Raw genomic sequence first — 14814 nt, 5'->3', positions numbered from 1 at the left:
CAAAGTCTTAAAAATTTTAAAGAAATGCATCACAAGAACAAAAGTATTATAAAATAGATATAAATATAATCTCTACTGTTATACATTTGTGATTTTTCATTCGTGGAGTAACAATCCATAAATGCTCATTCTACATTAGACAATGTTAACATTTTTTATACAAGTTTTTTAACTTGTATAAGTAGAAGGAAGTATTGTAATCATGAAAAATTTCAGTTTTCAGATTTCAATGGAAATATCTATTTTGACCATCCCTGAATCCATTTTGACTAGTTTTGGCGTGATGTCTGTACATTCGTGCATACATATGTAACGCATAACTCAAAAATGATTAGCCATAGAATGTTGAAATTTAGGATTCAGGACTGTTGTAACATCTAGTTGTGCACCTCCCTTTTGATTGCAATCGACTGGACCAAAAGTCTCCAAAAAAAGCCTGAAATCCAAAAATATTTGGATTTTGGACTTTCTTGATTGCAGTAATAATCGCTCATTGAGAGCTTTTCAATGATATATCATAAGTGGTATTTACTTTCATTGGTTTCAGACCCTAATAAAATTTTAATTAATGAAGTATTTTGATCTTATAAGGGGAAGGCACATCTGCAAAAATCAGACTTCAGTTCCTTTTTTTTAAATTTAAATACATTGTTTTATTAATAACTATTAACCTGTCATTGTAACAAAAATATTTACAATAAACAATAATTCAGTAACAAAAACAAAATATATATATATATATATATATATATATAAAATATATGTAATTTAATAGGCATAAAGGAACTCAAGCGGTGTCCAAATCAGATTTTTTATTTCTGTGCTTGCTAATATGCAAATTACTTATATGTTTATCTGTAGTATTTTCTCTTTTTTCATTGTTACAAACATCAAAATTCTTCTTTATTTTGCATTACCCTACAAAGTAACTGGCAGCCAGAATGACCAATTTTTTTTTTATATTTTACATTCAAACTAATTTCTATTGCATAAAAATTAAAAAAAATTAAATGTTGTTATAATCATAATGTAACTAATATAAATCATTTTACAAAATGTTTAAAAATGAAAAATATTGTTAATATATGTGCTGGAAAAAGTATAATTCTATTGTTTGCTCATAAACTGAAATTTTTTTCTAGACATTTAATTTAACATTAGAAATTCCCAATCGGAATTATCAGAACTGTTTTTTTCCCAGTTATTAAAAATTTTAATGACTTCAATCCAAACTAGTTTCTATTGCCCAAAAATTGGTATACCATTATGGCATTTGGATTTTAGATTTGTATTTTAATTTTATATAAGATTTTTTTTTTGTCATAAATAGTGAAAAAAAGCATATATAGTAAAATTTTCTCATGCCCTACTTCAGATACATTACTACAGCTTATCTAAATTTCAATGAAATTGATTTAGTAGTTTTGGAAATTTCAAGCCACAAAGTTTTATACATAGAAACCACAATTTAAGTTAGTGGTATTTATGTTCAAATCATACCTCAGAATCTAAAGGAAATTAATTTTCATCCCCTAGTACAGTATACTTTATTTTTCTTCAAAAATTCGATAAAAACAACAAAAAAGATTTTTATTGCATAACTGAGAGAAAAGGTTTTTTTATTTTCATTCATGGTTAAAATGCTACTTATGAAAAATTTAGCCTGTCTAGTATTATTTTGGGTGTAAATCTTTGGGAGACTGAACTAATGTAATTGAGTGAGTGATTTACATATCAGCAAAATCCATTATTTAAAAATTAATTTTTTTGTGTGACTTTCGTGAACTAACATCATTTATCTGTTCTTACATTTGATTATAAGTGTGTTACTAAGCAATATTTTTATTTTTCAATATTACTTGTAACGGAATGAAAATATATAAATATTATATTTTAAATTATTAAATACTGAATAGTTTATATTTTTAATAGCACTTGTCGTAAGACAGTGCCCCAGAAATCCCAAGGAAGTGTTAAATTTAGATCCAAAATGATTTTGGAAGTAAATGTTTCATTAATTTAAATGTGGTCATTAAATATTTAATCATTTTAATGTTATCATGTTGATGTATGAGTAATTGTACAGGATGTTTCATTTTAATTGCCCCCAGGCAATTTTCTTGTAAACTATGCACAATATAAAAAAATGACGTAAATAAAAGTTACTTAGATTAGAAGGGTGAACCTATGAGTTACATGTTTTTGAAAGTCCAGAATTTTTGTAGATAGGAGGAGAATATCTGACGGTGGCCTTTACCATAACCTTGAGGTACCCTTTGGAGGTCGTCCCAAGTTCATTGAAGTTTTTCAAATGCACCTTTTTCAATATAACCAATGGAAGGAGCAAAAAATATCATGTCGGCATACTTGAATTTAGTTATGACATTTTATGATTTATTTCATTTTTTCCAACTTCTTGAAGTTCATGGTTTAAGAGTTAATCTTATACGGTATTGTATTCGATTAACACAATTTGCTGATTCAAGACAGTAATAGGTAGCAATCCTCTTCTCACAACTTAGAAACAAGTGACTACAAATATCTGCTAAAAGAATCCAGCATCCATGGAACACTATCTCTGATGGTTAGCTGTATAACCTTCAAAAAAGTTCCAAGGTGATATGTTTAACCACATATTCCAATGCAAAATTTTCTGCTCTTTTCATTGATGGGGTCAAAAATAGGTCATTCCAGTTGAAAAAAGTTGCATTACCTTAAAATAAGGTCAAATCTAAGGTCACCATGAGGTGTTCTCCTCCAATCTGATTAACTTTTGTTTAGGTCATTTTTTTGTATTGCGTGTAGTTTACTAGAAAATCACCCGGGGCAGTTAAAATAAAACACTCTAATTTATTAATGATTACTTTCTAGAGATTTTTCTTTTTTTTACCAATAAATTGATATTTGCTTTCTAGCTTTATCTTTTTTTCATTTTATGTAATTTGGAGCCTTGTCATTTGCATGTGTTGTATAATTTTTAATGTTAAAACGTTTGAATGTATCCTTTTTTTCGAAGGTAAGCAATTTAGATTGTTACAGGAGAAAAATGAAAAAATTAGTGACATTATCATTCAATTGAAGGTCTGAAAGAAGCTCCTCAATTGTACAGTCAAATGGATTTTGAAATATAGAAATGTCTTTTGCACTTGCATCAAGAACTGAAAAAATGCTGTTGTTGTTGTAGTTTAAGTTCAAAGAATATATTTGCCACAAATGTTTTAGGAATGGGGATTTCGCTAATATTTGAAACTTTTTACAGTTAGGAAAATACTTGTTTCGTTATTTGTTGTTTAAACCGTGCAAATTTTCGACAATATGACTTTACAATGGAATATGTTTCACATATGAGTACTGTTTTTCCCTATAATTTTAAGTTAGATTAGTTAAGATATCCCGCGATGTCTGTAGCAAATGCTAATTTCCAAAGCCATTCATTGTTCATACGGGAAGTTTTTCTCATTTAGAAGAATTTCTATTACTTCTGATTTCAATAATCCAAAATAAAACGTTTCCATGCTGAGCCTAAACTCCTGTATGGTAGGGCAAGTCAGAATGTTTGGCCTTGATCTCTAATAAAAAATCATGAAACTGATGATAGTTAAGTCCACGAGAGAAAATAAAGTTAATCACTGACACTAGTAGTTCAGTAACACATGACAGATTGAGAATATTCAGACAGATTGAGGTGGTAACCCACAAAGAGCCTACTGGAATGTAATACAATGAATTACCAGAGGTTTTGAATATTTTAGCTTCTTCACAAGGCTTAAAAATTTGTCCTACTAATCCTTTCCTAGTTTCATACATATTTATTCACAAATTCTCAACTTGACTACTGGCCATTGCATTACAGTGTGTAAATTGATTTATTATTAATTTTTTTACATAAAACATAATATCAACTTGCCAGCAATTTTCCAACCCCTGTTGACTCCAGACTATCTGGAGCGATTTACCACTAGAATATAAAATTTATACATTGTTTATTTTTTTTATGAAAACCCAAATGTTTAATGACTTATGTTTTTTAATTTAGAGTTTTTACAAAATTATGAACTTAATTTTTTCAAACCTTAAAAATCAATTATTTCGTAATTAAGTTAAAGAGTAGATTATAGATGATCCAGTTAACTATATCAATATAACCAAAAGTGGTAATGCTGTAAATAAAGCTTGAATTTGTTGTTTTGTGTTCTTGTTCCAATATTTAGTTATTAAAGAATTTATCATTTGTTTTACTTTTTAAATCTGTTAATCTAATATTGTTTATGTTTCTTTTCAGCACCATGTCGATCGTCTCCTGATTATACCTTTTGCACCAAAGTCACTTTTAAGGTAAGTGAATACTTACCTTAATTAAGGTAGTTATTAATTATAGTAGTTATTTGTATTTTTTTATATATATATATATATATATATATATATATATATATATATATATATAGAATGAGTGGTCTAATTAAGTTGATTATTAAAAATTCTGTTAATAAACTTCAACATGCAGAAGACTGAAATCAAAGAAAATAAGATAAAAACATCTCATTTGTTGTTACTCCAAAATTTACATGAATTAAATATTTTTTTTTTTGTTTTTTAATAAAGATGTTTTTATTTTTGACAATTTATAATTTTCAGTAGAATAATTTTTTTTCGTAAGTCAGAGGAATGATTGATTTCAAAATAGGCAACTCATCATTATAACAGGGATGACTAGATGTTTCTGTTTTTTCTCATTTTTTATGATTCACTGAATTTTAGCAATCATTTACTTTTCATTAATCTTTTAATCCTTTTAGGTATAATGATGTGATGTTAGAATAGGTGAATACTTTTATATATTCGCTCAGGATTTTCTTTTTAATTATAAATAATTTAATCTTTGTCTTTTGTACATGCTTGTAACACATCAAATTAAATTTTAATATGTTACATTCTATAGTAAAATTTGTTATTTCTTTAATATTTTTACATTTCTGTAAAATATAAAAAAAAAATTGTCTTCAATTTACACTTTTTAACAATAATTTGTTAAATACAATCTTCTTATTTGCAGTATTAACAACAATTTGCAGGGGTCAGTTTACAGTGGAGTTTATTGATGCCCTTTTGCTTTTTATCTGCCCTGTGGCAGTGGAGGGTTCCTACATTAAATCCCAAATGGCAACTGCAAACTTGGCCTCATTTCCAAGTAAAGTGCGTTTAAATATTTTCTAGTGGTTCAAGTAGCTTATTTATATATCTACAAGTCACAGCAGTGGTAGAAGCCAAGTAGCAAGCATTCCAGTCTCTTATTCAAGAGGTCTTGGGTTCGAGTGTGTGTCTTTTTTTCTTAGTTATATACTAACAAATGATTTTTTTATAATATTGTAATAAATAGTGTTATAAATTATTTGTAATATATGTATTAGAATTTGAAAAAAAAAATTGTGCCATGTTTTGTGATTATTTTATTTGAGTTTAATAATTACACAAACTGGGCTGTGGTTGTTTTGCAGTTTTTGATACAATTCTTATCTATTTTTTAGTGCTGAATCCAAAAATAACCTTCATTTTTTTACATCATGTCAGGATTTTTTGGAAATCGCAAATTTCAAAATTACAAAATTGTGATTCAATAAAATAGATATAAAACTTTTTTTCTATAATAAATTAATATATTTGCATTTTTGGCTTATACTATGCATTCTTATAGGTAAACAGTTGAGTGGTTGAGGAAGGCATCATTGACCCCTTAATTTCTAATGAAAGTTGTCATAAAATAAGCCTAATTTCTATTAAATTTGTTTGATTAATTTTTATGAGATATGTCATGCCTTTGGAAACCACTCCAGATTTATTATACTTTATTATTTTTTATTATATTGCTCACATGTTTTAACTGTAAATTCAGCCAAATGAATAAATACCTTTATATACAGAAGATGAGACAGTAATTATACTTATTTATAAGAAATAAAGAGAATATGAAATATTAGACTGAAAATACTGCCCAAAAAAAAAAATCAAATGATTCTTCCTCCCTTGATATTATAATAGAAATATTGCAAGTAATAACATTACAACATTAGCAATCTTTGATGTGTAATCTCAAAAGTTATACAAAAAGAAATAAAATACATAATATAATATAATTATTTACAAAGTACTGTATGTTAATAGCTAACAAGTTACAATTATGCATATTAAATTAACAATAAAAATATAATATAATATAATAGAATCATGTAATTGTACATAAATTAATTATATTACCATAATGTTATATCTTACAAAATAAACAAAGTTGTAGTTTACATACTGCTATGATACTATAATGCAAATAAGTGTTTGAATCAGTGCTTAAATTAAATTGTAATCACACTTAACACTCGTATTGTATGGCAATAATTGTATATTTAATGAATAGTCATATGCTCATATAAACTGAAGTTGGTTTATAAACCATTCTTGCATACGTTTAAGTGATTACAATCTATAATCTGATCAATTTGTACCTAAAATCAAATATATTTGGGATATGATTTTTTGTGATGTGCTGTTCATGAATCCAACATGAAGGTGTATCCAATGGACAGAGTAATAATGATATGCCAACATATGTGTACAATTGTACCTAGGATGATATAGATCTAGGTTTAGGTTTTCTTCTCAAATGTTGTTTGTGGGGCTCCTTCAGAGTGAAGGTGTATTCAATGGCCAGGGCAGTCATGATGCCACTGACAATATAAGTGTGTAAGTAATTGTCTCGGGGACCTAAGCAAGAATAAATAATAAATGAATATATCTTTGGTCTTGGGCACCTGGTCTACATGAATAAATAATAAACAAATAGATAATTTTCTAAACGTGTAGGAGCAGCAATATAACTGTGGTATTACAATTACCTTAATATAAATATGCATCTAAGGTTATAAATAACAATACAATACACAAGAACACATTAATAATAAACAAATCAAGGGATCACAAACAAATGAAGTTAGAATAACAATTCAGTAGAATAAATTTCAAATCAAATGAAATATTATTTTATAAAATAAAAATTTTTTTAAATTTTATTGTGATCTTAAAAAATACGTTATTACTTACTTAAACATGAATGTTAATTAACTTAGTCATTAGAGATTGGGAGTAAACATAGCTTAGTCTTCTTAGTTGACCTTTAGCAGTATTTACAACCATAACCCTTTCCAAATTGTCAGAATCCAGATTAATATGGGTGATAACTCCATGCTTCCAAAGCAAAAATTGGAGTAGAAAACTCTGTGATCAAAACTAGACCTACAAGCAAAAGATTATGTGAAGGAAAATGCCGTTTGCTGTGTTGTTGTAAGTAAAGCAGACAGTCTTCTGGCCATAGTTTTCAAATAGAGTGAATAAATTTTTGAATAAGTTGCCAGCAGCCTAGATGGTTAATGTCGATTTTCTGATAGCTGGTTCAAGGCAATGAGATTTAATGCTCTATATTGCACTCTCCCATAAACCACCAAAATGGGGAGAAGCGGGTAGAATAAATGACCAATGTATACCTTGTTTAGTTGAAAATGAATGAATGTCTGTTTTACATTTATCTGATTTAAAAAGTTGATACAAATTGTAGAGGATAGTTCCAGCGCAGTGAAAGTTAAATCCATTGTCAGAAAAGATTTGAGCAGGAACACCCCTATGAGATATAAATCTGTTTAAGAATGCAATGAATGATTGCAAAGTGAGGTCAGTTACTAATTCCAAATGTATAGTTTTAGTAGGAAGGCAAATGAAAAAAACAATATTAAGCATTACTCCAGAATTTGAAGCTCTGTCTGCCATGACATATTATAATCGGACCGCCGTAATCTACTGCACAAGCAGAGAATGGTTGAGATGGGGTCACTCTAAAGGATGGTAGTTGACAAAGTTTTTGAACTTGGGTTGTTGCACGAGATGTTATGAATAAATCTGAAACAGAAACTAAATGTACGGAATAAAGTGTTTAGAGACGAATAGAATCTTTGTCTATAATGAAGTAGAACTGTAGATACATATGACAATGATATAGTTTTACGTTTTTCCAGTAAACATTCTGAATTCAAATTGCAGATATTAAAATAGAATTATGGGTATTTGGCCAACATGATGAAGATTGCGAAAACCAAACTGGACCAAAGTGACATATTAATTAATTTACTTGGGGAACAACCTCTAGATAATACGTCAGCAGAATTGTTCGAAGACTTGATGTAGTGCCAATTAGCAATGGCTATATTTTGTTGAATTTCAGAAATTTTATTGCTTATAAATATCTTCCAGATAGATGATTGTCCATAAATCCAATAAAGAGCAATTGTAGAATCAGTATAAAAATATATCTCATTGTAACAGATTAGTTACTTTTACTTACAAACAAGTAAGTAATAAACAACCACGTAATTCCAGTCTTGGTAGTTATCTGTTTAAGAGGCGCCAGTCTTGATTTTGAGCATAGTAAATTTGATGAAATTGTATTACTGGCAAATAATATTCGTATATAAATACAACCATAGCCCCTTACCATATGCATCAGAAAAGCCATGTATATACCTGAAAAATAAAAAAAATTATGAAAGATCTTGCATTTTCTTTGTCAGGCCAAGAACTTTCCGAACAGCCCTAGTATTTTTGTATGTAAGTAGATAAAATTTAAATTACTTATATTCTGTACTTTGAATTTTTTCAGGATATGCTTAGATACAATTATAGATAATAGAATCGCTTGTACAGATGAATTGCAATTGCCAAGTACATTAATTGATATGATTGAACGGAGAAAAGATTCTTATTTTAATGAAGTAACTACAATCTATTATTGTGAAGGTTAGTTTTATTTATTAATATCAATTTTATATTATTAAAAATAATAATAATAATAATAACACATTTATGAAACCTCTTAATAACCTCTTTGGTTATCTGCTCGCCACGTAAAATCGTTGTTTAAACCGGTGTTTTAACCTAACCGACATTCACAAGCATTGCTACGCCATCTTGCTCTAGTGCTTACAGACAACATCATGTAACCTTTTGGACATAGGTGATGTTTCAGTAAAACACCGGCCTCAATAAAGAACTGCAAGGCATTCTGTTCCGCATTTAGTAATTCCCAAATGTTCAAAATTAAAGCTCAAAACTCCAAACCGATCTAATTAAAGTGAAATACCAACTAGAATAAAAGCAAGAAATATTCGAAAGATATCAGTTGAATGATACGTGCTGCTGTCAATAAAGAACAATTTTCAAATCGTAAGAACTGTTTCACTAATTTTAAAATATGTGTAAGTAAATAATGCATATCTAACATGTAAATTGATTACTACTTACTGTTTGAACCCAGTGGAACAGAAAAATACATGGTGGGCAGATAACCTGTTAAGTACATGCCAGGCAGATAACCACATTTTTTAATGCAGTAGAACAAATTTAGTGCTGTTTTAATATATTTCTATTAAAACTTTGTATTTTTATTACATTTCTTTTGTCTTGCCATGCTTTTAAATTATCTTATTTGTCTATTTTCTTTTAATCCTTGGGATGAAAGGGTTATATATCTACGCACTGGCAAAATGCAGACTGATTGAAGTGAGTACATTAAAAATATACTCATTTTAATTATAATCAGGGATAAATCTTAACTCAAGTGTGTATTTTTAAGGCTGTGCTCAGATACAGAAAATGATGTTTAATTAAATTTAGAGTAAAATCTGTTTGTAGTTAAATGTAAGTATTCATTTTAAATGCTTGTACTTACATGAAGTAAAGTATCTTTTGTTACTGAACTTGTTTCATTTGCAATGATACTAGCTTTTTGCATGGCTATATAAAATGTAAAGTATTATTATTATTTTTACTGTAAAATATATAGATTATTTTTATCAGCTTATGGATTGTTATAAATTAGTTTTAATGTGAGTTGTTTTGTTATAAAGATTCTTTAATAATTTTAAGGATTATTTATTTGTATGTTAATATTTGAAAATAACATAAACTTTTCTTTATGTACATTTTTTTATTGTATAGTTATGTTTAAAAAGTATGTGATAATGTAAAAATAATTAACCCTTCGTGGGTGGCAGTGTTTTATGGCTGTAGGCGGAAGACATTTTCAAAAAAAAATTCATGCAAAAACTATTTAAGGTAACTTAAAACATGCGTTCATGCATAAAAACAGCATATGTATTGTGTTTTTGCTGAATTCTGTCACCAATCTGGTTAAGGAATAATGTTTAATTATCTCGTGAGATAAAACTTATACAAAAACGACACAAGTCTCGCTGGGTGCACTAGAATTTGCAAACTATAGGTGATGATTTTCATGTAAAAGACACTGAATAATGTAACAGTAGTAACGTTGATGGTAATATAAATATAGCAATTTTGAAGAAGTAGTGCAGTTAGGCAGAGAATAGTGTAATATGGTTTTATAATAATAATAATATAAATATTTTTATTAATTTCCTTCTGAATTTTTGTCTCAAAAATGTTGTTTGAATTCAAACGAAGCAAGCCAAAAATGAAGTTATGGAAGGAACAGTTTGTAAACAAATTACTCAAAAATGAGCGAAAAACACGAACTAAAGAACTAAAATGGTTCCCAGTCACATTGTATCAGGAATTCTCCATCTTAAAATGATTGAAAGAACATTTCCTGCTATCTCTTGGAATTTATATGTAACTATGTGAAGACAAATAGCCAGTTACATTCAGAGACCCGTATATGGGTTTCCACCCTCCAGCGTAAGTTCAGTTAGCCCAAATTTGGGTTTCTGCACACGAAGGGTTAAATTATTTATTGGCCAATAACATGATTATATTTTTATGAAGAAAAAAAATAGTTTTTTTTTTATATAAAATCTTTAGTACCAGTAATATTAGTAAAATGTAAAAGAATTATAAGAATTGATTTAAATTGACTTAAAATATATTAATATATTCTTAATACGAGAGATGGATCAAAAAATAAGTTACACCATTGCCGTGTTCTTGAACTAAAAGGGATATATTAATGTCTTATGGTTGTAGCACTGGTTGCATTGTCTTCACGCTACCCTAGCTGCAATTCTCTATGACATTCAGTAGTGTGTAGTGTCATTATCAATATGCCATGTCCTCTAAAGGTTTTGTCCAGCATAGAAGTGCATTCAGTAGTCTAATTTTTGTGGGCAAAAAAATAAATTGTTGTGAAATTCTTTGACAAATTGTTGAGGTATACGATGACAATGCAATGTCATGCTTCATGGTCACAAAATGGTGCCAAATGTTCAGAAATGGAAGAATAAATGTGAGTGACGAACCGTGTGCTGAGCGTCCTTCTACAGCAAACACAACTGGTAATGCAGAATGTGTGAATGAAATGATCTTGAGTAACCGATGCATTAAAATTAGAGATTTCAAGTGGACTTAACATCAGTTATGGTAGTGTGTTGGCGATTACCATAAGATGTGTGCACGATGGGTGCCACATCTGTTGACCAACAACCACAAATGTTTTGCGTCTGCTCATTCGTTTCTTCAACATTATTCCAGGACTGGTCCACAGTCTTTCAAAGAAATTATCACAGGGGATGAGAGCTTGATGCTTCATTACACCCTTGAGGCTAACGAGCATCACATGAATGGAGACACAAAAATTTGTCGCAGCCAAAAAAAGTGAAAACATCCCCACATGTTCGAAAGTTTATGCTGTCAGTCTTTTTTTGATTCTGAGGGAATTGCTTACAGTGAATTTTTGCCCTGAGGAACAACATTCAATATAGAATCTTACTATGAGACTTAAAAAAATTTCATAAAGCAATTAAAGATCAAAGACCTGGAAGATTGAGCGATTGGGTCATTTTTCTTCACGACAATGCTACTCTTCATTCAGCTCATGTAACAAAGGAGTTACTGCAAAAATTCAAGTGGAAGGTGTGGTCTCATCCACCTTTCAGCCCTGGCCTAGCATCCTGTGATTACCACCTGTTTCTGGTCCTCTAAAGGGAGACCTGCGAGGGGGACGTTTCACTAATGAACTGAAGGAAGCATATATAAATGGATTCTTAAATGGTTGAAGAAAATTGGATGAAATTTTTATGAGAGTGGAATTGAAAAACTTGTATGAAAAGTGTTTAGAAAAACTTGATGATTACGTTGAAAAATAAATAAAAATATGTAGTTTTTTGTTCAATAAAAAGAAAAAAATTGTCTTATAAATATGTGTTTGTTTCATAGAGGGGGTGTAACTTACTTTCTGATCATCCCTTGTAGTTCATTGCTAATTATAAAGATTACAACTTCAGTAATTATTTCCATCTTGCTCTTTGATTATTATTAAACTGATATGATTTGATAGAATGATAGAAATTTTAAGCGGTGCATTAAATGAAAATTTTTCTTCTCTAAAAGTAATCATTCCTATTATTCAGCCAATCCATTTGGTAGAGTGAAGATTTTACATGTATGTAAATGTTTTGACTATCACCTGTATTTCAGTGGTTTGGATCTGTTTTTTATGCAGTGGTATGTATGACTAAAGAAGACAATAGGACTTCTTTATCACTAGGACGCTGAGGTAGGATGTTTGATGTTCTTAACGACTATATTCGTAATACGTTTCGATTTGTGCTCTGTTACCTTTTAAACGGATAAGTGCTCTGTTACCTTTTGCTGCTTTTAATGTCAAGTAAAGCAGAATTGTCTTTTCTGCCTAATTCGATTTCTGTACAATCATTTGTAAAACCTATTATATTTTTTTGTTGTGTTAGGATTAATCTACAGAATTAGAAAATACTTAAATATTTTTGTTCTATTTTAAGTGGCCTTTTTTGTCTCAGTCAAATATTATGGCAGTGTTAACTCTTGGGCAAGACTGTAAAATACCTTATATATATCGTATGGTTTTACAAGTACACAAAAGTATCCACAATCAGATTGAAATGTCCAAAATTGACAACTGGTCCAGAGCACTCAGTCACTAAATGTAGAGCCCCCAGATCACCATCAAATGCTCAAAGTGAGCACTTTGTAACAATATGGTCTGCTTCTCCACTCCGTAGTTGCAGTCAGCAAGACAGGGGAAAACCCCACCTCTTAAAGGTGTAACCTTTAAGAGGTTACACCTCTTAACCTCCCTTGACTCATCTTAATGCTGTTCAGCCTCGACCAGGTTTGGCGTGGTAGTTGGAATCCCTTATCCTTCTTTGTTGGATCTTAAACCAGGTGAGCATTGTTTGGTGGATGTTCATTCCAGCATTTTCGCTACTTGGAGGCCATATCAACAGAATTCATACTTTCTGAATCAGCCCAGGACGGTTTGCATGACCTCAGCCAAGTTGTTGGTAGTTCTTGTAAAGCATTGTACAAAAGAAAGTTCTTATGAGAAGTGATCCTCTTGATCAAATCTACCATAGTTGCTTTCCTCCTCACATCCTATGGAGCAATATTAGCCAGGACAGGCAACCACCGAATAGGAGTAGATCTAATAGTACCAGTGGTAACCCTCATGGCTTCATTGAGCTGCACATCAATCTTTGTTGTGTGAGTGCTGTTATCCCACACAGGGATGCAACATCACCAGCCGAATACACAAGAGCAAGTGCATCAGAGCATAGTATTTGCTTCCAGCAATCTTGTGAAGTAGATTCACTCTTGAGCCAAGTTTCTTAAATAACCTGATACACTGTTGTTTGAATGTCAAGGACCAATCCAGAGTGATTCCCAGATATATTGGATTGTAATACAACAACCAAAAATCAAAGTGCCACTTTGATTCTATCAAAAGTCACATGTAGCATCCTTGGGGCTTCTGTATTATTCAGATGGAATGCAGTAACCTCAGTCTTATTTGGGTTAGGCCTAAGTATGGAAGTAATCACTCAATTTTGTCAGATCACCTGTCAGCACATTCCCACAGTGTATAAGAACCTTACTCTGGAAGACCAGTGCTAGATCGTGTGCACACTGGATTTTCATGGAGTCTGTGTCTGGCATGTGATATATAGGTTAAACAGAATGGGGTCAGAACTGATCCCTGAGGTAGGCCATTATTCAGAGTCCTCCATCTGCTAGCCCACACATTCAGGAACACCTTCTGTCGGAGAGCATGTTGCTCACCAACATGTCAAAGGCTGGTGTTTCTACACCAGCATTTGACATGGGTTAATCTCAATAAACTTCAGCAACAGTTCCTCCCTCCACACAGTGTCATAAGCTGCTGTAAGATCCACAAAAACTGCAGCTGATTTGAGACCTCGTTGAAATCCAGCCTCCACTATAGTTGTCAATGTTAAGACCTGGTCGGAGTAGCTCCGATGCTTCCTAAAGCCACCCTGCTTGGCAGGGATGATTTGATCAGTGGCCTCTTGAATATGATTTAGAATAAGCTTTTCTAGTAGTTAATAGGTCATGCTGAGTAGTGATACTGGTCGGTAGTGAGAAGCATCAATTCTGTCTTTGTCTGGTTTTAGGATGGCAATTACCTTAGCCTGTTTAAAAAGCTTCAGTAATTTTCTAGTTCTCAGAATCTCATTGAAAAATTCAATGAGCCACAATCTAGTTTTAGGTCTGATGGCCTTAAACTCCGAATATACACCATCAAAGTCAACAGCTTTTTACCTTCAGCAAAATAAAATACCCTGATGGATAGATTGATCATTTTTACCATCCACCCTTTTTCCTTATTCTCCATGCTGAGGATACCAGGACCTGAGGAGGTCAGCCTGTTGACAACTAGGGGCTCAGTTTCCTATCCGGTGGTTGCATTCAAGTGTATCTAACAACATAATCTGGCATAACAAGCCAGTGGATGGCTTATCTATTGAGTAA

At 30.8% G+C, this 14814-nt stretch overlaps 1 protein-coding gene across 5 annotated transcripts in view; it reads left to right on the top strand.

Annotated features, from left to right (window-relative positions):
- LOC142331096 (kelch domain-containing protein 1-like) overlaps positions 1–14814 on the top strand; it is a 65184-nt gene that overhangs the window by 32171 nt on the left and 18199 nt on the right. For all 5 annotated transcript variants that reach the window (XR_012757885.1, XR_012757886.1, XM_075376767.1 and 2 more), the window contains exons 8-9: positions 4283–4335; positions 8696–8832. Coding sequence is in view for 3 of the 5 variants with exons in the window: in XM_075376767.1 (XP_075232882.1) it covers positions 4283–4335; positions 8696–8832 (190 nt within the window). In the remaining 2 variants the exon portion in view is untranslated. The remainder of the gene's footprint in view (positions 1–4282; positions 4336–8695; positions 8833–14814) is intronic.

The sequence above is a fragment of the Lycorma delicatula genome, chromosome 10 (genome assembly GCF_047948215.1).
Source record: "Lycorma delicatula isolate Av1 chromosome 10, ASM4794821v1, whole genome shotgun sequence".
In the NCBI taxonomy this organism is placed as follows: Eukaryota; Metazoa; Arthropoda; class Insecta; order Hemiptera; family Fulgoridae; genus Lycorma; species Lycorma delicatula.
This window is presented reverse-complemented; position numbering and strand designations above follow the sequence as displayed.